Source organism: Armigeres subalbatus, chromosome 3 (assembly GCF_024139115.2).
Source record: "Armigeres subalbatus isolate Guangzhou_Male chromosome 3, GZ_Asu_2, whole genome shotgun sequence".
In the NCBI taxonomy this organism is placed as follows: Eukaryota; Metazoa; Arthropoda; class Insecta; order Diptera; family Culicidae; genus Armigeres; species Armigeres subalbatus.
Window position 1 is genome coordinate 233,240,375 of NC_085141.1, and position 26,364 is coordinate 233,266,738.

General features: G+C 41.0%; 1 protein-coding gene across 4 annotated transcripts in view; it reads right to left on the reverse strand.

Annotated features, from left to right (window-relative positions):
• The window catches only part of LOC134220868 (uncharacterized), a 59,700-nt gene that overhangs the window by 15,758 nt on the left and 17,578 nt on the right, over positions 1-26,364 (reverse strand). For 2 of the 4 annotated variants that reach the window (XM_062700027.1, XM_062700028.1), the window contains exons 3-6: positions 12,480-12,683; positions 12,077-12,419; positions 11,771-12,022; positions 11,068-11,205 (exon numbers count right to left, since the gene is read on the reverse strand). In XM_062700027.1, coding sequence (XP_062556011.1) covers positions 11,068-11,205; positions 11,771-12,022; positions 12,077-12,419; positions 12,480-12,683 — 937 coding nt within the window. Of the gene's footprint in view, positions 1-11,067; positions 11,206-11,770; positions 12,023-12,076; positions 12,420-12,479; positions 12,684-12,775; positions 12,939-26,364 lie in introns of those variants that run through there. The other 2 variants (XM_062700031.1, XM_062700030.1) reach the window with 2 other exon arrangements.

Here is a 26,364-nt window from a genome sequence, read left to right on the forward strand (position 1 = left end):
CATGTTTGGCATTGCGGCTTTCGATTCGCGAATACGAAAGTAATGCCTCTACTCACTCTTATGGGAAAATCTCATTGCTATCTGTCAGACTGTGCGTGAAACATGGCCGCCAATCACCCATTCTTGTTCCTCCACAGTAAAATCCCATAAGGAACTGTCAGACTGTGCGTGAAGCATTTACCTTCGTAGTCGCGAATTCGATCTCGAAAACGACTCATTGTTCGAGTTAAAGAGGCTGTACTCATAACAAAGAGATGAAGTGTCAAAATTGGAACAGCGCATTTGCTGTCAAATCAGTTGTTCCAATCGAGCACAAGGTTGTTAAAGGTGGGAGTATTGCGTCTCTTTGTTTTTAATCCAGGCTCGTTAGTTCGAGTATGCTCGAGGAGGTACAATAATAACGAAATGTTTTGTCATTATGGAAACTCGATAGCACACTGAAAAACGACTCAAGTCGAATGAAAAACACTCGTCACCTTTATAGCTTTCGAATGTTGTTCGAGAGTCATGTCTTACAGAAAGTTTTTAATTATATTATTTCTCTACGGGAAGAGAATAAATGTTTCATAATTGTATCTTGAAGGAAAGACTGTCATTAGTATACCTATTTTTATAGTTTCCAGACAATATGCAATCTCTAATTATCCCGAAATCCGCGTAAAAACGACTTCAACTAAAATCGTTTTTTTTTGCAGTTTTCACGTATTGACGATTTCGATAAACCGCGTGAAAAATCTTTGGGGAAAATCTGCGTAAAAGCTTGTATATTCCAAAATCTACGTAAAAATAGTTAAGTCAAATAAAAAACGCGCAAGAGATGACCGAAGTGCATTTAACTAAAACGCATGGTATCAAATTAATTTATTATAGAATCCTTTTTTAGCTTAAAATTATTTAGCTCAAAATTGGATCTGTGGCATAAGCTCGAATAAACATAAAACTTATAATTTGTTTCGTAACAATATCTCAATCTTCAAAACATATCGTATCAGCACAATATTTTAATTGGTTGCAACTGTTCAATAAATAATATTGCTTTGTATAGTCATTGAGCACAATTTGCTTGTTTATAAATTAACTGCCAATTCATGCCCTGAAGGATGCCTTTCCAACAGTCAACATGCTACACGCAGATGAAATTACTCTTTAATTATCTCTGTTTACTCACATCCGCCATACGCAGAAGGTTGGCTCTCCAGCGGGCGGCATACTAAACACGGAGGCAGCTATCTCTTATTCTCTCTGTTTACATTTCGTTTGACAGAACATACTCGATTGAGCTAGTACAACACCATTCGAAATCTTGTACTGCGACTGAATGAAGTCGAACGAAATAAATAATGCCGCAATTTTTTCGAAACGAATCCAAAAACGTACGAATCGAGTGATTCGATTCGAGATGCGCAATGCCACCTCTGGTTTCTTCGGAATGTTCGAGAAATCGATTCGAAAGGTGTTTTCCCGGCTTTTCCGCGAAGTCATTTCGACGTTGACTTATGCGTTGTTCGTTTACCGACCGGATCGCCAAAACCGACAGGCGCACAGGCGCCGATTTTCTAGAAAACCACTGATGGTACGAAAAACTGAGAAAAAATACGATGGTATAGCATGTATTGCGTCTGCTCACGATGAGAGTAGCAATCCAACTAACTGATCAATACCGGTTAAAAGGTAATCTCCCGAATTCTGTTTAGCAGACTGCGCCGTTTGCAGAGACCTTTGACGATGAATTCCGGGAATACAACTTGATGACTCATCATCTGTTTGTAGATTCCAAGGCAGCATACGGCTCAGTGAAACTGCATATAATGCTAGAACATAGCTTTCGGGCAAAGCTTATTAGGCTCCCAGTCAACACAAAATCGTATATGATGCAAAATAAGATCAGGTTTCAGAACGTCGGCTCCAGGGGTACGTTCACCTCAATTTGGGAGATTGTGCTATCGCCTTCACAACCTTTCTCATCACGCACCTGACGGAAAAGGAAGTGATCAAAGAGGAAAGGAATATGGATGGGAAAAAAATGGGAAGTTTGGGAAAGGGACCTTTGAAGAGGACATACAACGTACAAACGTACACAGAAAGAAATAATGAAAAATAAACAGCGCGTAAAACTTGACATGCAGAAATTTACGTTATTCTACGCTGAAATTGTATGCAATATCGAGAATTCACGTCAAATGTTGAATATATTTAGACTATATCCCATGTGGAAATACGCTAATGCGAGCTAACTTATCAGCCAATTCGTTTCCAGCTATGGAAGAACGGCCAGGTACCCATATAAAGCTATGTCCATTTAGAATCCGGAATAATAAAATCATCTGTATCTCGGTAACGGATTGACGAACAAATAAGGAAAATACATCAAAACATGGGTAATTCACTGTACTTTAAGGTGAGCCAGAAATCGGCAATTTTGTAAACCACGTGCTTTTCCAATATTTTTTCAAGAGCACGAGATGAAAGAACCATAACGCGTATGGGGCTGACATAACGGTAGATCGTTTGCTTAGATACTGAACAATCATAATTTGAGTTTCGGCACTGTACGAAAAATATTACGCCAGATTTGGGCTTTTGGAAATGTATGTAGATAGACGTGTGGTGAATTTGAAATTCACCACGGGCTACATTCTATAATCACCTTAAGGAAAAAATATTGATACAAATAATTTCTTCTTGTTTCTAGTGAAAATTCGCACCTTCTTCTTTATTCCTCTCATCAAAAGTTGCACACCTCCGGAATAAACTTCCTTGGTACATTTGTTCCACATTTTGGTCATCTGAGTCGCGTCCCGAGCTGTTTTTCCACTTTTCTCAAGCTTCCGCTTCATTACTGTCCAAAATGTCTCGATGGGCCGGAGCTGTGAGCAGTTGCATGGATTTATGTTTTTATCGATGAAATCTTCGTTATTATCGCGGTACCACTGGATGACTTCCCGGCTGTAGTGGCAACTCGCCAAATCTGGCCAAAACTTCACGGGACCTTTATGGGCTTTATGGAAGAATCTATGACAAAAGGTCGAAAGACAAAAGGTCGAAATGACAAAAGGTCGAAAATGACAAAAGGTCGAAAAGGACAAAAGGTCGAAAAGGACAAAAGGTCAAAAAGGACAAGAGGTCGAAAAGGACAAAAGGTCGATCAAGAACAAGTTGATAACAAGTTGGGTGTATTCCGAAAGAATTTATGAAATGCATTTCTCGCTTAACTTTTCAAAAGGACCTAAGTACACCAGTACTTGTACATTGAAGATGTGTGCTAGTCCCAAGCAAACATCTGTTGGTTCCCTGTGCAAGAACAGCTGATCTGGTCATAATGGAGTAGCAACTACGGGCAGTCAATCAAGCTCAAGCTCAAGCTAACTTTTCAAAAGGACCTAAGTAACATTTTTTCATGAACTAATTTGAATAGCGTAATCAATAGAAAAACATGAAAGCTTTCGATTGCAGTACTCAAAATAATTCATGAATAAAATTTTACTTAGGTCCTTTTGAAAAGTTAAGCAAGATTTAACTTCGAGTAGAAATAACAAACTCATCACAACAATCAAAGTTGAAGAATTAGCAATTTTCAAAGAAGGAGTAATTACTATGAAACAATACAGGGTGTTCAATAAGTTCGAATACACTTTCAAAAAATGTTTAAAAATTGAAATTAAATTATTTCTTTTCCGGTTGCATTTCACTGAAAGTATTGTTTATAAGGAACGTTTGTAACATTTCTTTTGGAATGACCTCTATTTTGTACTTCTTCACGAGCTTCAAACGTTTCTAAAACCCATCGCAAGCGGCACGCACGGTCTGCATGGGCATTTCGTTCCGGATTTTGAGAATTACGTCTTGAACTGGTCCAAGTTACTGACCTTGTATTCGTACAGCTTTAACATAATAAAGGACCACACAAAAAAGTTAAAAGGGTTCAAATCCGGGAAACTGTAAGGTCGCAAAGTTTTGCCCAAAAAGTCGATGAAATTGTCCCCATATTAGGCTAAAATATCAATTTCCGTGTATAAAGGGTTATCGTCCTATTGGAACACGTAGGGCTCATCTCCGTCTAAGCACCGGGCCACAGGGGGCATCGATCGTCCCCAAAACCTCAGTTTTGTAGTACGCCGCAATAACTTTGAAATTCAAAAATGGCTATTTATGATGCCCAATCCATTTTCAACGCACGTAATAAACAAACAACAAGTGACAGAAGGTCAACATCACACCCACATCCTATAGCGTATATATACCGCTAACACTGACACCAATACTAATACAGAATATGTACATTGGGCTTAAAAACACAAAGATCAAACATTTGTATTCGAACTTATTGAACACCCTGTATTATGAATATCTAGGTAGTTCTGTTAGAGATAAAAATATTGTTCATTTAGGAAATGAATAAAACTTGTATTGCGCGAGACAGAGTTGTCCTATGCAGTTGGCAAAAAAGTTGTTCTTTTATTTTAAACTATTTTTAGCAATTAAATAAAATTCATTCAATGAGTGCATGAAAATCTTGGTTTTCTGAATGTCGCTTCGATCTGTCAAAATAGTGCACTCCGCAGCCACGCAGGCGCACGCATTGAAAATACACCCGCGTGTAATATACACCGGTGTATTTGATGTGCGGCGCGCACCATTTTGACAGATCGAAGTGACATTTGGAAAACTCTATACATCTATCTATTAGTTGTACTCACTCAATGAATTTTATTTAAAAAATTGTGAAAATGAAAGAGCAGAGTTTTTGCTAACTGTGTAGGGCTAAGTGTGCTAGATTGACTCTCTCCGTTTCAGTTCCTTGTCCATTTCGACCTTTTGATCTTATTGATCTTCAGTTTCTTTCGACCTTTTGTCCCGTTCGACGTTTTGTCCTTTCGACGTTTTGTCCCTTTCGACCTTTTGTCCTTTTCAACCATTTGTCCCTTCGACCTTTTGTCTTTCGACGTTTTGTCTTTCGACCTTTAGTCCTTTCGACCTTTTGTCTTTCGACCTTTTGTCCCTAACCCTTATGGAAGATAGACCGCGGTTTTTGAGACATTCCTCCTTGTACAGCTTCGAGTTCATCGTCTTATTTGTCACAACCACTTAGGTCTTTGCTCCACAGCTGCATAGTGCATATCCCTTGCCAAAATCATCTGTTTTTTTGCAAGTTTGTCCAAAAAGTAAACTTAAACTTCGCAGGAGCTACTCCTCGTACCGTCGCCATGTAGAATTATTGGCTAGGAAGCTGTCCGAAATCCATTTTGACGTAGGTTCCATCTTCGATGATCAGGATTATCAACGTGGGTGTGCAGATTTTTTCTCTCCTTTCGGCTTCCATCTGGAATAATTTTTGACTCGCTGCACGAAACATCGTGAAATTTATACCACAGCAAGTGGGCGCCTAGGTAGACAAACCGCTGTAAACGAGTTCTTGCAGCGGTTACTTTCCGTGCCGCTGCAATACAATAAATGATTTCGGATTCTAAATGGACATAGCTTTAAGGTGTGACGTATTAACTGAATTGAACTCAATTTGAGTTCGACATGCGATTACTAACTTCGACCTTGAGTTGGCCGAAGCGAGAGCTTTAATAGCTGCTTGGCTATCTGAACAGAAGTATATTACTTTGCCCATAATGTGTTTCTGCAGTGCAGATTGCACTCCACACATAATGGCAAATATTTCCGCTTGAAAGACAGTGCAGTGTCTAGCCAGTGAATGGAACTGTTCCAATCTCAGCTCACGCGAGTAGACACCTGCACCCGCTCTATCTTCGAAGAGGGAGCCGTCAGTGTAACAAACAATGCTGTCCGACATACTTCTCTCCAAATAGCCAGATGTCCACTTATCCCGCGAGGGGAATTGTGTTGAAAATGTCCTATAAGGAAAACTACTAGAGAGTGTGAGATCACTTGGAGCGATGACAGTTCTGTCCCAATCAACCATGAGCTGTAACAACGAAATGTGTGTAGATCTGCGGTTTAAAAGATTCTCTTCCTTGAAACCGAGAACCCATAATCGGTAAGTACAAGAAAGTGATTCTTTTTGTTTTTATTTAATAGTTTATTTAATAGGCTCAGGCGGTTTATAGAAAAACTTTACGGAGCCGATATTTCATCATAACAAGTTACAGTACAAAACTTAAGAATAAAAACAAACTATTTTGCACTCTTACGAGTGCTCCGTCGATCCTGATTTGGCGAAATTGGTCCGACGCTGGCACGCCGCTAGTTTCCGTGTCTGTTCTTCCATCGCTGCATTGAAATCCGTTACAGCTGGGTAGCATTGGGGATACCACATGTCCTATAGATCTGTTCGTCATCGATTCTCGCATGTTGATTTTTCGGTTCCGGCTTTTCATCTTCCTCATTAATTAGTACCTCGAGAGATTCTTCTTCCACATATTCAATAATTTCATCAGCCATCGGATCCGGTTCCTTGTGATGGTCCATTTCCCTTACTATTCCGGCATATGATGGTTTTTGCTGATTCCGATTTAGTCTCTCTGGAAAGGAATTCTTCCGGTGTCCTTCTGATTGGCATACAAAACATTTATTTTTTAGTCCGTCATAAAATATCCTTCCCTTTCGATTACAAACTGCAATCGTCGGGGGAATGTCCTCTTCAATGTCAATGTACACACCTCTCACACCCGTGCATACATGACCTAGTCCCAGATTTGCAGGAAACTTCTCGTGTACAATTTGGTCCACCTTTCCGTATCATTGAAGAGTCAAAGAAAGTTCTTCATTCTGGATTTCCGGATGGAGATCAAACACCCGGACATAGTGTACATTTTGACCAGCCATCGTCATACACACATCCACCGATTTTCCGTCACTGTATATGAAATGTTTGGTTTCCGCGTTTTTTTGCAAATGACTCCATCATTGCCTCCTTCGTGTTGTACTTAATACATATGCTCCGGTTTTTAGTCACTTTACACACGGTTTCGATGTTCAACACATCACCCTCCAGTTGGTTTACGAAACTACCAATATCATTCCACGACGGGCGCGGAGAATTTGCAGGAAAGCAGAATTGCACAGTATTAACAATTTCACTCATATCGTACCGTGGCGTGTTTGGCACTTTCGCAAAAACAAATCCAAGCGAGCAAGCGTACAAGAACAAAGCTAATGCGTTCACAATTGCTCTAAAAACCGACCAGAAGAATATAATTCAGCAGAGCTCATCTGGAATCGCGTACGTCGAACACGACAGATAGTGAACAACTGAAAGTAATTCTTGTTTGAGATGTATGTATGTATAGTGGGACCACGTCGAAGAGAACTTCGAGAGCAGCCGTGGGAATAGAAGAGAACGCACCAGTCAGTTCCATTAGGCATATCCTTTGAAGATGGCCTAATTTAAACTGAGTTGTCCTCACTTCACCCTTTAGCCACCACACAAGAAATCCATAAGCCAAAATTGGTCGAACAACTGTTGTGTAAATCTATTTGAAATATTTTTGTTTAAGACCCCAAGTTTCATCAAAAGTTCGTTGGCATTGGTCGAAATCCATGCACGCCTTTTTGACTGTGAACTTAATGTTAAGGGTCCAGGAGAGCTTGGAATCAAAAATTTATCCCACATATTTTACCTGATCCGTTACATTGAATTCAGAGTCAAAAAGATGTAATGGGCGAATACCAATACGGTTACGTTTTTCCGTGAAAAGTACAATAGAAGTTTTATTCGGATTAACCGAAAGGTCATATTGGCGACAACTTTCAACTGCCTAAAGAGTGTTTTGCATCAGGTCGAATAAAGTAGTAATACACAAACCGACTATCAATATTAGACAATATTCGGTAAGTCCATAAGTAGGAAAACCGCCATTATTGAGTAATCTCAATAGCGTATCTACAACGAGGTTCCACAAAAGTGGAGATAATACTTCCCCTTGAGGGCATCCGTAGACATTTAATTTCCTAATCGCTGCTTGACGTAATGTCGAGTAGAGATGTCGGTTTTTAAGCACCTGGTGAATCCATTTGGTTATCATATAAAGTAGCCCATAACAACGTGTGGCTTCCAATAGTGTATCAAAAGACACGTTGTCAACAGCACCCTGAAGAGGTATCATATCAAGAACGTCAAAGACGAAACACAGAGTATACTGTGAAAAACGCATAAAGCGAATCCATATTGGTGACAATTTGATGAAAAACTAAATAAAAACATACTTATTATGCCACCTTTATTTAACCTCAAGATTAAATAAGAGTAGCCGATTATTTCGGAGAAGCAAAAAGTCAACTTCACCATAGCTCCGGTTAACGCAATAAGGGCTCAATACTGTGAAGGGTGCCCTGGTGCTTCACAGGCTCCGATAGCATAAAGCTGCATCTCACCAAGAATTAGGGGTCACCTGTATGGTGGACTTTTACCATTGGAATAGGAAATTCGTACATTATTATTAGCCAGTCGTCCAATGAACTGACGTAGTCGTCTGACCTCCACCGTCTGTACACCCAGCCCCATTTGAGTGTTCCTGCTGCTTTCACCTTTCGATCATTACACGTTCGTCAGTCAAGATGCTCTTATCTTTATCCCTGTACATCTCGGCTCGCGGTACGAAGCCTTTGCGGAATGCGTTGAGCTTCTACATGTTTTTCAAATTACCGGCAAAATAAATGTTATAAAGATAGTTCAATAATACATGAAAAACCCGACTAAAATAGGCTCTTAAGGTCTGAGGGAAGGGTTTTCCGTTAAAAAGCACGTGGTAGCACTCTCTGAGAGAGAAAATTGCCAAATTCAGCCCGCCAGAATGACGCTGTCAGTGTCGCCAAAATTATTTTATCATTATGCAGTTTACAATTGCTTGAGAATTTGCCGTAAACGTAGAACAAAAGGAATTGGCAACAATGGGGAAGAAATTTATTACTCATGCAGTGGTTAGGCGAGAGAACAGCAGCAGCGCCGACCAATCACGCAATGAGGAAATCAAAATAAACAAACTCCAGCTGGTTTTGGAAAATGAAAACATGAGCCGTTTCTAGAACAACATTAGAAAATATCGTGGGAGGATTTCTGTACAAGGTTTCCACACAAGCTTTGAGAAGGAATTTCTGGAGGAACTTCTGAAAGAATTCCAGGAGGAACTTCCGAAGTATTTCTTGGAGGAACTTCCGAAGGAACTCCTGGAGGAACTTCCGGAGGAATTTTTGTAGAAACTTCCGGAGGAATCCCAGGAGGAATTACTGGAGGAACTTCCGGAGGAATTACTGGAGGAGCTTCCGGAGTAATTCCTGAAAGAACTTCAGGAGGAACTTCTGGAGGATTTCCTGGAGGAATTCCTGGGGGAATTGCCAGAGGAACTTCCGGAGGAATACCTGCAAGGACTTCCGTAGGAATTTGTCTTGTTTATCTTATTTGTCTTATTTGCTTTATTTGTCTTGTTTGTCTTATTTCTTTTAGTTTGCTTATTTGTTCTATTTGTCCTAGAGGCGATTCAAGTATGACGTCCACTACTTTTTGGGATTTCTAGACCCCCTCCCCCCCCTCTGTCACGCTTTTTTGTATACCTATTATATGTATGTCACAAAGTCTCAGACCCCCTCCCCCCCTTAAACCTGTGACATCATTATTGAACGACCCCCTATTTGTTTTATTTATTTTCGATTGTTTATCTCAACAAATTCCTATAGGGGAACTGTTCCGATCTCCATCTCACTGTACATATATCAATCTCATCGCTAAACAAAGAAATACGGCACCAAATTCGTCGCTTCTTTTTGTCAATATGCGTGCTCACTGCTGAAAAAAATCACAAAAATAATAATCAAACCAAATTCATTTCCATTGTTTTGTTTTTGATGGGATGGAAATAGGAGCTATGAGATGAAGTGGCGAACCGTTCCCCTATTTGATTTCAATTTATATATATATATATATATATGGTATTCTCGTGTTCACAAATAGGAATACGCTTTTTTCTAGTGTCACGCTAGATACAAAGTTGACGGACTTTTTACCGCTCTCATCGCTCCTTTCCTGCCGTGCGCCCAAGAAAATATGCTGTTGGCTGCTCTCCCGAAATGGTAACTTTTGTATGGAATTTAAAAAACTTTGTTGAAGTAAAAAGAGCTTCCTGCAAAATTTATTGCGGTGACATATACTTTTTATTACATCAAAATGATCGTTGGAAAAATTCAAAACTTTTGTCAGTTGGGTTTTGCGAAATTCGGTTCCTTTGTGCTTCAAATCATCGGAGAGAGGTACTGAGAAGCGAAAATTTCAGTTTTACAATAGTTCAGTATTTAGAACTTAATTCAAATTTGGGAAATAGTAGGTCCATGAAACTTTGTAGGAACATTCCTTGATAAATTTCAAAGAGATTGTCAGTTGGGATAAGCGAAATTCGTTCCCAATTCCGAGTTATAGACATTTTAGTACGAAAATAGCGCTCTACCGCGAGAGAGCTTCCCTCAGACCTTAAAATAGCGTAGAATCCGAGGACAATTTTTCAATAAACTGATAAGCCTCACACCATAAGGAGATTTTGTACGAATTTGTATCAATAAATGCGATTTATGATTGTTTGTTGCTTACTTCGCATTTAAATCTTTTCGCTGGTCTTGTTTCACGTTCTGTCGCACGTTTCCTTGCTAACAATTCTCACAGTTCACGTCTTTGTTTAAATAGCACAGTCAGAAATAATTTGTAAATTTACTTTTATTTTGATGCAAACATTTGGAACATGAACATAAACTAATTATGTAGTATATAAAAGCTTAAATAGCGCTGTGTAAATGTAAATTGTGTGTCAGTTCAGTGAATTGCAAATGGAATGGATGTTTGAAAATAATGAAACATTTAAACACGAAAAAATGCAAAAATTATAGATGAAAACATTGAGCAATAAAGAAGGAATAATTATTGGTTAGGCCAAACGTAATTCGGTCTCTATCGTATTGAATGTTCATAGGTGTTAATGTTATTACATGTTGCCAATTCCCCAACCTAACGACATACACACATCTGAGGTTCGCTTCTTGATTAGTGAATGTTCAGTGAAGTGCTGGTGGAGTGGTCCTTTTCACCGTGTATAAATAGACGTCAATGTAGACACTCACAGGTTTATTTTTCTCGGGATTCTTGTTACCGCTATTCTTCAGAAGCAGTACCGGAGGTGTATCAACAATTTGACCGAAACCAAAATTAGCGGCAACGGAGAAGGAAGTCATCAAGTCCGTCCCTATGCATTTGAAATCCTTCTCCGGAAACAGGTTAATGTTGAGCATTCCAATTGAAGTGGCGGACCAATCGCATTAAAAAGGATCAAACATGAGTTTATCAAAATGGTGTATTATTATACACTGTAGGTACATATGCAAAAAAGCGTTCAGGAATTCGTGAACTAACAAGTTCACGGTGTATTTTTTTCGTGAACAACAGCCACAGATTTGGAAACACAGTCACGTTTTCTGGAACGTTCTGGAAAACGTGACTGATGTTCCTGAATCCATGAATTAAATCACGGTGTATTTTTGCTAGTTCACGAATTCGGGAACGCTTTTTTTTGCGTGTATTATCTTCATGCAAGGGACATTTCATGATCAATTAGATTCCATTAGTTATCAATTATATTTTACTAACATGACATTTAGTAACACGTAAAAGCAAGCCTTTAGCGACACTGGAATTCGTCAAAATGTGATGCATTTCAAAAAACTTAGTAAGCAAATAAAAAAAATGCATGTTTTTACTTTTGACCCCCTTTTCCGGATTGGTCCCATTTTGCGTTGGCTGATTTTTTTTTATGTTAATTGTACTCACCTCGTAGCATTCGCAAATATCGTTGATACTCATAGCCTCATTCACGATATCGATGAACCGTTCCAGCCGTTTCTCGGCCTTGCACAGTACTCCGATTTCGTCCTTCACCGAGTCCATCAGAGCATCCGCTATTAACTTCAAAGCTTCCTTATTTATTTCGGCTAGCAACAATTTGTACCTCATCAATCGTTGGATCGGTTGTAGAAGAAAACTGTTAAGTCCTAGTTTATCGCCAACTTGGTTTTGTCTTTCCTAAAATGCAATCGAAATAAATAAACATTCCTTCAACGTAATCAGATCACTCACTTGAAAAAAGTCCAAGTTCTTATTGCAAATCTTTTCGGAATTTGGTCGATTCAGCGCAAACAAAATGTAGCAGTAGAACCGATCATACTCAATAAATTCGATGAACGTCTCTGCAACACCTTGGATGCTGGCACTGTTATCGCGAAGCTTTGGAAGGAACTTTTCATTGTGCAGCTCGAAAATACTTTCAATATTTCCGAAAATGTGATACTTTTGTCCTCTCAGTGCCGGTGGTAAATCCTTCTGATTCATCACGCTTATGTAATTTTCTATGCCCTTTTCAAGTGTTTGCACATAGGTTTCCTCGTTTTCCAACAGTTCCTTCATAATGTTGCTGATGCGCCTTCAAAGGTAAAGACTAATTAGAATACATGTTCCATATGATTACGCTCGTCTGACATACTCTGACTTTATCGAGGAATCGGAATCAGGTCTTGATTTGCTCACCGCTATCAGGTCTTCATCGTCCGACGAATCAAACGAATCGGTAGCACTGAAATCATCTTCCTCGTAATAGTGCTCATGATCGGCAGGTTCTTGGGACAGAGAAATATTTCGGGCTTCCGCTACCGCCACATCCATTGGCTCGTCCTCCATCTCAAAATCCCTGAAATATTTTAAGAGATTTAGTACACTTGTTGGCGAAATATTAATGTCGGATAATTTGTTCTGGATATGACTAAACGATCTTTGTGTTACGTTAACAAAGAGTGCGATAGAGAGTCACTGCCGCCACTGTGACGGAAGCTGATAAGAGACGTGCTTTCATCGAAACTAGCAATGTGTGCCAAATGGTATTGGACCGGAATATAACAAACGATTTCCGAGATTGGGTTGACTTGAAACATCTGGTTATGATGCTGTTTCTACTACATATTTACATATTTACAATTTTTAGAAGTAGGGTTACCGGCGGTAATGTTGGCCCTGGATGTAACATTGGCTCATCACGCAAATTAATCAATATTTCAGCGATAATACGTCGATTTGTAGGGAGATATTAACCACTGCTTCTATAGAAAAGTGTATCAAACATATATCTGCTTCATAACTCTAGATTTATACTCTTCTTAAACTATTACAAGCAATTATCTTGCGTGAAAAATCACTTTGACTCGGTTTTTTAGCAGCCATGTTTCGTTGACTTATGCAGGCTGGCTGAGCTAGAGTTTTTTATTTGCCCAATAAAAGAGTTTTCTGAATGAACATACCTGCTTTCACACATCAGATGAATGGATAACAACCACGCTATGTCAGCTATCATTTTTATTTCACAATTTCCATTAGTATAGCGACATAATTAACCAAAACTTTTTTGGACAACACTGGGGGCACCCGTAGCCAAATGGTGGCATGCGCTTTCGATTTGTAGCACTACGTTAGTATAGGTGAATTTTAAAATCAAAACATTCTCACCAATAACCCGTACTGGAGAAAATAATCGAAAGCTGCAGATAAAATATCCGATGCTTGCGATTAGGTTGCTAAGAATTTTTGTTAAAACAGGTTAATCCACTCAGCGGTTAAGTTTCATTTGCAAATTGCATGACGCTAAACTCAACCCACACCAAGCCTCTAGTAATGCTTCATGTATGGTAGGGTTCTGAAATTTATAAAGTCCTTAACGCTCAGACAAGTACCCTCCCACAACCTAAAACGTTATGTAGTTTGTGAATGGGCCCTCATGATGCTTTTCTCGAATCACGATATAATCGCTTCCATTTGCAGAACATACCAAAAATAATTGCCTACCTTACGGCTTCTAAACACGATTTAAGCAAAAGCGATTCAAGCATCAACCTTTCGTGGTTCGATACACCATTTTCTTCATAATTTCGCAAATAAATGATTCAATTAGTGCATGAATATTTAGTTTTATCATCTTTCGCACGAATCATACAAACATTTTCTCATTTAATAATGGAAAGATACAATGGAACGTATGTTTCATTAGATAAACTTTCAACGTCATTTCATGTGAATAATTTCAAGTCAAATTACTTGACAAATACCTTCATCATAATTTAGATTTATTATTGCTTGCAAAAAGTATTTTGATCTGTAAAATGATACCAAAAAAGTATTCTTTCAACTCGGGAAGTTGAAACACGTGAGAGTTTTGAGAGGATTCACAACAGCTGATCGATATAGAGAGGAGTGGAATCAAACGCACGTACCAATCATGAAACTTCAATGCAGGCAGAGTTAAAAACAAGCATCCAATAATTGTATTTATGAATAATTGTGTAATAATATCAAGTAGTTGGCACAGTTGACACTGTTTATGCACTGTACAAAGAAAGGAATTGCATAAGAATAAGTTTTACAATTGGCTTTCTTCAGTAGTGCGTTATGCATCATCCCCACCTAAAGCATTGTTTACGTTTTGGAAAAAAGTTTCTTTGAGAGTATCGCGAGAGCGAGAGCAACATAACTGCCATGGTTTCAACTAGCAGTAAATCTCAAAATTATGCGGCAGCCAATAATTAACGTATGCAATTTGTTTGAAGGCACAACATGAGGGCTAGAACATGTAGCCTTTTTGCAAGTGCAGTTTTTAATACAGTTTTCATTTTTTTAAACTGCTACACTTGTAAATATGGTAAATATTTGGGAAATAAATGAGTCATATAATAGTATTTTCGTTAGCATGTCCTTAGTAAGCGTGCTATTGGGGGAACCTGAAACGCACTCTCACAGTCGGTGTGGTAGTATTTTACATGCAACCAATTGGAATTCACGCTCAATAAGATGATTTGATTTTCTCTATTTGTTTGCATGCTGCCTTTATTTAACGCAAGCAAAATGACTGGTACTATAAACAGCAACCCATCTTTATCTCTCGTATGTTCGAAATCAACAATCACTCGTCCCAAGTGGGCTGAAAAATTATCCACCTGATAGGGACAAGGATGCCGACCTTTTGTCCATTTCGCTCGAGACTTTCGCTGGTTTAAATGAGATATTGCGGACATTCATCGTCATTTTTTGCTATTTGGCGTCAAAACCAAATGTAAGTAAGCCGGCTGGTAGAATAATTCTGGTTGGAAATGCAATGTATGAAGATTTATAACGATAAATGTGCTTATCCGTCGCATAATGGGCCAAGGTTTGAGCCGTTACCCCTATTTGTTGATTCCGCAGAACAAACTGCTTGCCGAGTTCTTCAAGAATGTTTCCTCCCTACTCACACTCCAGATGAACCGTCACTAGATAAGGATAACTTATTACAGCATGCATCCGACCGCCTCTGAATATTTTAGCGAGACGGGGTTTTATAATTAGAATAAGAACAATCACATCCTTTCGTTGGTAAATTTGAAGGAAAAATCTCTTATCTGTAGATATTTTGACCCCTCGATGAACAGATAGCAATCACTTTTAATCACTCACGATTTTGCCCGGATACGATCCACAGCGTCAACACACTAATCAACTCCATAGAAAGAGAACGACAGGTTACCATATATGTGAAGGCAAAATTTCCGATAAGGTGCCTAATGCAATTTATATTGATAAGAGATATTGGAATACAATTAAGCGATGAATTGGTTCCAGTGCTATTAAACAAACCGTTCTACATACGTTAATATCAATTCAGCTTATTTGGTACTCCATCAGGTGTTACTCATGGAAGCCACATACGTTGTTAAATTTTATTTTGTTTGTAAATGACCTGGTAGTGATACCTGGTAGTGTATGTTTCTTTAACCTTCCTACAGTGCTTAAAAAAAGAATCACTCTTACGGTGTTCGGGTCATATTGACCCGGATTTGACTTAACAATATCTCAGGCATTTCTCAACCAAATATAAATGTTTATATACCCAAAATAATCGTCAGCTCAGAAGCTGAAACTAACCTAAGATAGGTGATCGGCCTCACCTACATTCTGTAATCGTCGGAGAAAGGATCGTCAGTTGGCCACTTTTATATGGACGAAAGTTGCACATGAATATCGCACAAGAACGAATTTATTACTGTTTTGACGTAGGACTTACGTCTCTCTTCACTATACCGGGTGTCATTTCAATATTTCTAAATCGACCGCGTTACGCTGTGTTGAAAGATTTTGAATGATGATAGCGTTTGTCCCAGTGAACGGATCTCTTCGGAAAACCCCTTAATCGACAGATCTTTAGTATGCCTTTCATATTCATACTTGATATGACCGGAAAAACTTGTTTCAATAGGCCTAAAACTGTTTTCGGAGCAAAACATTGACTGCACTGAAACCTATAAATATGGGTGCCGCTTGTTCCTCGCGTCATTTGTTCGCTTGATTCTTATGGGTGCAGACGCTAACTGATAAGCTGCAACTGCGCACCAAAATAAGCCATAAAAGAGGGTGACGCAATTTTTCCTTCTCATTCTGTTCAGAGCTTCCAACGGGATATTGGTATCGAGCCGAAACAAGTTGAAGAAAATCAAAAAAAGAACTGCAATGTTCTTGAAGAAATCGCGTGTGTGTGTGTGTGTTTTGGTTTCGAGTAAAGAAACCCCCTCGGTCAACCAGTTTCCCGAAAGGAGTTAATTTTCGGCCCTTATCAGGGCCAAGAGAGTTAATAATAATTTTCGCAATTGGGTGGCATACGTCACTGGTTCGTCGCATGCTGCATTAAGGCAATTCGCATCCCGCTGGTTCCATTGAAGAAACAGCACGCGTCAAGCGGATACGCTGCATGAAGACAGCTTTGGTTTTGCGCTCCACCCAGGAGCACCCAGCATCAGCCTTACAGTCCGCTGCAACATGACGCAACAGATGGAGATAGAAAATGTATTTCTTTGAAGCAAACGGTTCTTCTGAGAGCCACTGATATATATATATATATATAATATCAAAGTTTTAAATACCCTCTGCGTTAGGGAAGATCCATAAAGTACGTCACGCAAAAATTGGCGATTTTCAACCCCCCCTCCCCCCTTCGTCACACTTTTTGTATGAAACCTATAAAATTTTTGTATGGGTCGTCACGCAGCTCGAAACCCCCCCCCCCTCCCCCCTAAGAGCGTGACGTACTTTGTGGATGGCCCCTTAGAAAATGTACTTGGGTGTCAAATCCAATATTCTAGAGATAAAATGTTATACGCGAATAGCAGATTTTCAAGATTTTTTATAACCGTGACATAACAAGAACTGTGATCGCGAAGTGGACGAAAAACTAGACTTGACCATGCCTTTAAAGAAACTTGATATGTCCAAATTTTCCACATAATCTAATTTAGATAAATAAATCGGTGATAACAGCCCAAACATTAGTATATAACAGTTTTCGTGAGCAATTTAAAAAAAATATCTCAAAATGAAAAGCTATCAATCGATTTAAATAGAAAAACATTGTTTGATACTGTTCGCGCACAAAGCGAACGTGACTGAATGTTCTCCCAAGTTACCAATCCAAAATTTTCCGCACTTCCCACCTGAACAGCAATTCTTAGCTCGATTGCCTGGCTTGTGGCCTGTACCGTGCGAAAAGTCCTGTTAGGAAATAGACGCCAGCAGCGAGCAACAAAAGAAATTAGAAGAAGCCCATCACTAACGCGTCGATGATGATGACGCTTTGGCTGACAAAGGAACGGGATACAAGACGCTCACTGATTGGCCGACCAATCGGGAAGCAGAGACGATTCAAAATTAAGTATAAAAGAAAAGTGCATTCGCTTACAGAGCATTCAGTCCTTCTTATTAGTTGGACCAAGCAGCCTTTTTCAAGGCTATAAGAGTTAAATAATTTCCTTATTCAGTCGATATCGCATGGACTCGGAGGCCCTTCAGTCGAAGCTGCAAATGAGCTGCTGCTGGGTCTGACGAGAAGGCATAAAATAGCGCAACGTGATTTTTTTCCCTTCATTCTGACCGGGACAAGCCAAGTAACAGTAATATCGATTCGACAGCATTCACACCTTTTAGCAAGGCAGCATCGTTCATACTATCCACTTTTTCGGCCCGGCAGAGTCGAGGCCAACATCAGCCGAAGCATAGCCATCAGTACAGCAGTAGAAGAAGTTCCAGAAGCAGTCCACCCCACAGACCCGACACCGCAGCAATGCCGAGCAGATACCGGCAACAGCAGCAGAGTCGAGCCGAGGCCGGCCGGCATCAGTATCGATCCGAGCCAGGCTGAAAAAAAGCAAGAAAAAGAATTGCAATGCTTTTGAAGCAACCCTGTGTGTGTTTTGGTTTCGAACAAGAAACTCTTTCGGTCAACCAGGCCCTTTTGGCGTTATAGCTGATACAGCTGTGCCATCTCTATGCTCCGGTTTTGACAGCTGGGCAGACCAGAAAAAAGAAGAAGAAGAAGAACCAGGCCCTTATCAGGGCCAAGAAAGATAATGATAATGCTCGCAATTGGTCACCGGTTCATCGGTCGGCAGTTCGTATCCCGCTGGTTCCATCTGGAGAAACAACACACGTCGGCACATACCTACACTGCATGAAGACAGCTTTGGTTTCGCGCTCCACCCGGAGGACCCAACATTAGTTTTACAATCCACTGCAACATAACGCAACAGATGGTCATAGAAAATGTTTATTTTCAAAGCATTCGGTTCTTCTGAGAGCCATTGATAGACTTACTAAAGAGTTCTTAAATACTAAATAGTATAAATACTAAATAGTTCTAAAATACTCTAGAGATAAAATGTTATACGCGAATAGCAGATTTTCAAGATTTTTCCATAACCGTTACATAACAAGAACTGTGACATATAATGAAATAAATCACAAAAAAATCCACTATTAGATGAAAAATCGATTGAGAGATTTTCTTTTTGAGATATTTTTTTCCTATATTGCTCATGAAAATTGTTATAATAATGTTTGGGCTGTTATCGACGATTTTTTATACAAATTAGGTGACGTGAGAGATTTGGATGGCAAAGGCATGGTCAAGTCAAGTCCTACGTCCACTTCGCGGTTATGTCACAGACATTACCCACTGTTCGTTTTTTTTTTTTTTTGTATCTTTATTAAGGAGACTTTCAGCCCGAGGCTGGCTCGTCTCCGGATGACGAATCATCTCAGAGGCTACCAAAGCAGCACAAACTGTTTCACTACTGAACATTTCACATACGCAAAGATTGTTTCATTCCGAATAGTCGCAACACACTATTCGGAATGAAACAATCTTTGCGTATGTGCCATCAAATATAACCCTCTTGAAATCTAAAAAGCGCAAGAGGTGGACCCGACGGAAACGTCCTTCGATTGCAGTAAAAGCGGAAAAAAATAAAATAAAAATAAAAAACTGGATTCGATTTATGGATCTAGTGATTAATAGTCCTTTACTCTACCACAGCACCATTCGACACTTCGAAGGGACTGCATGTTGACTCACCATAAAAACCATGCGATAATGAAGATTTGTTTTCGGGTTTCCTGTTACTTTATTGCACCAGTACAGGAAAAAATGTGAATTGTCAAAACGTTGAACGATGCTTTATTAATGAAGACACATTCAACTTATCTGCAACTTGATTTAAACAAACAATTTAATTTTGAGAGACGCATTGAAGTTATATGGTAAAAAAACGAACAGTGGGTAATGTCTGTGACATAACCGCGAAGTGGTCGTAGGACTTGACTTGACCATGCCTTTGCCATCCAAATCTCTCACGTCACCTAATTTGTATAAAAAATCGTCGATAACAGCCCAAACATTATTATAACAATTTTCATGAGCAATATAGGAAAAAATATCTCAAAAAGAAAAGCTCTCAATCGATTTTTCATCTAATAGTGGAATTTTTTGTGATTTATTTCATTATATGTCACAGTTCTTGTTATGTAACGGTTATGAAAAAATCTTGAAAATCTGCTATTCGCGTATAACATTTTATCTCTAGAGTATTTTAGAATTTTTAAGAACTCTTTAGTAAGTCTATCAATGGCTCTCAGAAGAACCGTATGCTTTGAACATAAACATTTTCTATGACCATCTGTTGCGTCATGTTGCAGTGGATTGTAAAACTAATGTTGGGTGCTCCGGGTGGAGCGCGAAACCAAAGCTGTCTTCATGCAGTGTAGGTATGTGCCGACGTGTGTTGTTTCTCCAGATGGAACCAGCGGGATACGAACTGCCGACCGATGAACCGGTGACCAATTGCGAGCATTATCATTATCTTTCTTGGCCCTGATAAGGGCCTGGTTCTTCTTCTTCTTCTTCTTCTTTCTGGTCTGCCCAGCTGTCAAAACCGGAGCATAGAGATGGCACAGCTGTATCAGCTATAACGCCAAAAGGGCCTGGTTGACCGAAAGAGTTTCTTGTTCGAAACCAAAACACACACAGGGTTGCTTCAAAAGCATTGCAATTCTTTTTCTTGCTTTTTTTCAGCCTGGCTCGGATCGATACTGATGCCGGCCGGCCTCGGCTCGACTCTGCTGCTGTTACCGGTATCTGCTCGGCATTGCTGCGGTGTCGGGTCTGTGGGGTGGACTGATTCTGGAACTTCTTCTACTGCTGTACTGATGGCTATGCTTCGGCTGATGTTGGCCTCGACTCTGCCGGGCCGAAAAAGTGGATAGTATGAACGATGCTGCCTTGCTAAAAGGTGTGAATGCTGTCGAATCGATATTACTGTTACTTGGCTTGTCCCGGTCAGAATGAAGGGAAAAAAATCACGTTGCGCTATTTTATGCCTTCTCGTCAGACCCAGCAGCAGCTCATTCGCAGCTTCGACTGAAGGACCTCCGAGTCCATGCGATATCGACTGAATAAGGAAATTATTTAACTCTTATAGCCTTGAAAAAGGCTGTTTCGGCTTGGTCCAACTAATAAGAAGGACTGAATGCTCTGTAAGCGAATGCACTTTTCTTTTATACTTAATTTTGAATCGTCTCTGCTTCCCGATTGGTCGGCCAATCAGTGAGCGTCTTGTATCCCGTTCCTTTGTCAGCCAAAGCGTCATCATCATCGACGCGTTAGTGATGGGCTTCTTCTAATTTCTTTTGTTGCTCGCTGCTGGCGTCTATTTCCTAACAGGACTTTTCGCACGGTACAGGCCACAAGCCAGGCAATCGAGCTAAGAATTGCTGTTCAGGTGGGAAGTGCGGAAAATTTTGGATTGGTAACTTGGGAGAATATTCAGTCACGTTCGCTTTGTGCGCGAACAGTATCAAACAATGTTTTCTATTTAAATCGATTGATAGCTTTTCATTTTGAGATATTTTTTTTAAATTGCTCACGAAAACTGTTATATACTAATGTTTGGGCTGTTATCACCGATTTATTTATCTAAATTAGATTATGTGGAAAATTTGGACATATCAAGTTTCTTTAAAGGCATGGTCAAGTCTAGTTTTTCGTCCACTTCGCGATCACAGTTCTTGTTATGTCACGGTTATAAAAAATCTTGAAAATCTGCTATTCGCGTATAACATTTTATCTCTAGAATATTGGATTTGACACCCAAGTACATTTTCTAACGCGGAGGGTATTTAAAACTTTGATATTATATATATATATATATATATATCAGTGGCTCTCAGAAGAACCGTTTGCTTCAAAGAAATACATTTTCTATCTCCATCTGTTGCGTCATGTTGCAGCGGACTGTAAGGCTGATGCTGGGTGCTCCTGGGTGGAGCGCAAAGCCAAAGCTGTCTTCATGCAGCGTATCCGCTTGACGTGTGCTGTTTCTTCAATGGAACCAGCGGGATGCGAATTGCCTTAATGCAGCATGTGACGAACCAGTGACGTATGCCACCCAATTGCGAAAATTATTATTAACTCTCTTGGCCCTGATTCATTTCATTTATTTAGTCTACATCTATACAGATAACACTGAATCAACAATTTGACGCCACAATACACGGTTCGAGGCCGCATCTCTCCATCCTCGAATACGCCCCACGCTCGCCAAGTCGTTCTGCACCTGGTCTGCCCATCTCGCTCGCTGCGCTCCACGTCGTCTCGTACCTGCCGGATCGGAAGCGAACACCATCTTTGCAGGGTTGCTGTCCGGCATTCTTGCAACATGCCCTGCCCATCGTACCCTTCCGGCTTTAGCTACCTTCTGGATACTGGGTTCGCCGTAGAGCTGGGCGAGCTCATGGTTCATTCTTCGCCGCCACACACCGACTTCTTTTACACCGCCAAAGATGGTCCTAAGCACCCGTCTCTCGAATACTCCGAGTGCTTGCAAGTCCTCCTCGAGCATTGTCCATGTTTCATGTCCGTAGAGGACTACCGGTCTTATTAACGTCTTGTACATGACACATTTGGTGCGGTGGCGAATCTTTTTCGACCGCAGTTTCTTCTGGAGCCCGTAATAGGCCCGACTTCCACAGATGATGCGCCTTCGTATTTCACGACTAACGTTGTTGTCAGCCGTTAGCAAGGATCCGAGGTAGACGAATTCCTCGACCACCTCGAAGGTATCCCCTGTCTATCGTAACACTGCTTCCCAGGCGGACCCTGTCGCGCTCGGTTCCACCCACAAGCATGTACTTTGTCTTTGACGCATTCACCACCAGTCCAACTTTTGTTGCTTCACGTTTCAGGCGGGTGTACAGTTCGGCCACCTTTGCAAATGTTCGGCCGACAATGTCCATGTCATCCGCGAAGCAAATAAATTGACTGGATCTGTTGAAAATCGTACCCCGGCTGTTACACCCGGCTCTCCGCATGACACCTTCTAGCGCAATGTTGAACAACAGGCACGAAAGTCCATCACCTTGTCTTAGTCCCCGGCGCGATTCGAACGAACTGGAGTGTTCGCCTGAGATCTTCACACAGTTTTGCACACCATCCACCGTTGCTTTGATCAGTCTGGAAAGCTTTCCAGGAAGCTGTTCTCGTCCATAATTTTCCATAGCTCTACGCGGTCTATACTGTCGTATGCCGCCTTGAAATCAACGAACAGATGGTGCGATGGGACCTGGTATTCACGGCATTTTGTAGGATTTGCCGTACAGTAAGTATATAGTCCGTTGTCGAGCGGCCGTCAACGAAGCCGGCTTGATAACTTCCCACGAACTCGTGCACAAATGGTGACAGACGACGGAAGATGATCTGGGATATCACTTTGTAGGCGGCATTAAGGATGGTGATTGCTCGAAAGTTCTCACACGCCAGTTTGTCACCTTTCGTGTAGATGGGGCATATAACCCTTCCTTCCACTCCTCCGGTAGCTGTTCGTTTTCCCAGATTCTGACTATCAGTTTGTGCAGGCAAGTGGCCAGCTTTTCCGGGCCCATCTTGATGAGCTCAGCTCCGATACCATCCTTACCAGCTGCTTTATTGGTCTTTAGCTGTTGAATGGCATCCTTAACTTCCCTCAAGGTGGGGGCTGGTTGGCTTCCATCGTCCGCTGAACTGACGTAGTCATCTCCTCCGCTGCCTTGACTTTCATTGCCTGTACTCTCAGCGCCATTCAGATGTTCCTCGTAGTGCTGCTTCCACCTTCCACCCTGATAAGGGCCGAAAATTAACTCCTTTCGGGAAACTGGTTGACCGAGGGGGTTTCTTTACTCGAAACCAAAACACATACACACACGCGATTTCTTCAAGAACATTGCAGTTCTTTTTTTGATTTTCTTCAACTTGTTTCGGCTCGATACCAATGCCGGCCGGTCTCGGCTCAACACTGATGCCGGAAGGCCTCAGCTCTTCATTGATGCCGGCTAGTCTCGGCTCGACTCTGCTGCTGTTGCCGGTATCTGCTCGGCATTGCTGCGGTGTCGGGTTTGTAGAATGGGCTGCTTCTGGAATATTTTCTGCGGCTGTACTGGCATGCTTTGGCTGATGGTGGCCTCGGCGCTGCCGGGCCGAAAAGCGGATGATGCGGACGATGCTGTTTTGCGAAAAGTTGCGAGTGCTGTCGAACCGATGCTGCTGTGGCTTTGCTTGTCCCGGTTAGAATGAAAGAAAAATATCCCGTTGGAAGCTCTGAACAGAATGAGAAGGAAAAATTGGGTCACCCTCTTTTATGGCTTATTTTGGTGCGCAGTTGCAGCTTATCAGTTAGCGTCTGCACCCATAAGAATCAAGCGAACAAATGACGCGAGGAACAGGCGGCACCCATATTTATAGGTTTCAGTGCAGTCAATGTTTTGCTCCGAAAACAGTTTTAGGCCTATTGAAACAAGTTTTTCGGGTCACATCAAGTATGAATATGAAAGGCATACTAAAGATCTGTCGATTAAGGGGTTTTCCGAAGAGATCCGTTCACTGGGACAAACGCTATCATCATTCAAAATCTTTCAACACAGCGTAACGCGGTCGATTTAGAAATATTGAAATGACACCCGGTATAGTGAAGAGAGACGTAAGTCCTACGTCAAAAAAACTCGTTAGGAAGGTTAAACTTGGTCAGTGCAGTCGTGTTTCTCCAGTAAGCAGAGGGATCGGCCGGTCGTTGAAATTTAGTTTTGCTTTGCGCGGAAAGCAATAAACGATGGGCTTGTGACCAAAATTTTGTTCTGCATTGTGCGGGTGAGTAAATTAATCAGAAAATCAGAAAATTCGTTTCTGAGTAGCCATCGAGCACGTATTTTGGACGCCGCGAAAGAAATTAAATATCAATTTGGTGTTCGGTTTTGGTGGCTCATGCGCATGTATTGCGTTTTGTTTTATCTGTGGACTCGAGAAATGTCGGTATACAGAAAGGGAACCATCGGTACTTTGCTTTGATAATCATGAAGAAAGTTTTCGAGGTTTTTTTAAGTAATTGACTTGAAAAAGGCCAGCTTCGGCAGTATTAATGGATCGTACATAATGCTTTGGTTACATCGAATGACTTGCAGGTTGGATCCAGTTTGTCACGTTTTAGATCATCTACAAACTCTTGAATGGAAGGGACAACTTATTTCCCGCGCTGGACGACTACAGAATTTTCAAGCCAACGGTGTCTGTAAAATTTCATCGAAAAATTTGAGGAAAAGGAGTACTGACAAAATCTCTACTCTGCGAGCTGGCACATACACTCCCCACGGAATCCAAATTTGAAAGTTTTTCGCGTTTTCAAGGGCACACCATTTGACACGGAAGCGAGGCAGCAAAGCTGAAATTTTAAAAATGACAGTTGTGCGTTGCTTACATATAGAGTAGTGTGCCTTTGAGAGCGCGTGTACTTTGAAATTTGAATTACGTGATGAGTGTCCTTAAAGACAATCTTTACGGAATCCAGAACTAAATTTACACGCGTTTTCAAGAGCACAACATTCAATACGGAAGCGTGGAATAATAAAAAAGGACTTATTTTTTTCTCGATTTCAATCCTACTACAATTTCAGTCCTGCAAGGAAGTTCGTGGGGCAGTACCAGGTGTTTGCCATTCGCCAAGTACTGCAGAAATGCCGCGAATACAACGTGCCCACACATCATCTATTCATCGACTTCAAAGCCGCATATGATACAATCGATCGGTACCAGCTTTGGCAGCTAATGCACGAACACGGATTTCCGGATAAACTGACACGGTTGATCAAAGCGACGATGGATCGGGTGATGTGCGTACTTCGAGTTTCAGGGGCATTCTCGAGTCCCTTCGAAACCCGCAGAGGGTTACGGCGAGGTGATGGTCTTTCGTGTCTGCTATTCAACATCGCTTTGGAAGGGGTAATACGAAAAGCAGTGATTAACACGAGTGGTACAATTTTCAATAAGTCCGTCCAGCTATTTGGCTTCGCCGACGACATAGATATTATGGCACGTAATTTTGAGAAGATGGAGGAAGCCTACATCAGACTGAAGAGGGAAGCCAAGCGGATCGGACTAGTCATCAACACGTCGAAGACGAAGTACATGATAGGAAGAGGTTCAAGAGAAGACACCCACCACGAGTTTGCATCGGTGGTAACGAAATCGAGGTGGTAGAAGAATTTGTGTACTTGGGCTCACTGGCGACTGTCGAAATTCGAAAATGATACCAGCAGAGAAATCCGGAGACGCATAATGGCTGGAAATCGTACGTACTTTGGCCTCCGCAAGACGCGAATAGAGTTCGCCGCCGTACCAAACTGACAATCCACAAAACGCTCATTGGACCGGTAGTCATCTACGGACACGAGACCTGGACGATGCTCGTGGAGGACCAACGCGCACTTGGAGTTTTCGAAAGGAAAGTGCTGCGTACCATCTATGGTGGGGTGCAGATGGCGGACGGTACGTGGAGGAGGCGAATGAACCACGAGTTGCATCAGCTGCTGGGAGAACCATCCATCGTTCTTCTTCTTCTTCTTATTGGCATTACATCCCACACTGGGACAGAGCCGCCTCGCAGCTTAGTGTTCATTAAGCACTTCCACAGTTATTAACTGCGAGGTTTCTAAGCCAGGTTACCATTTTT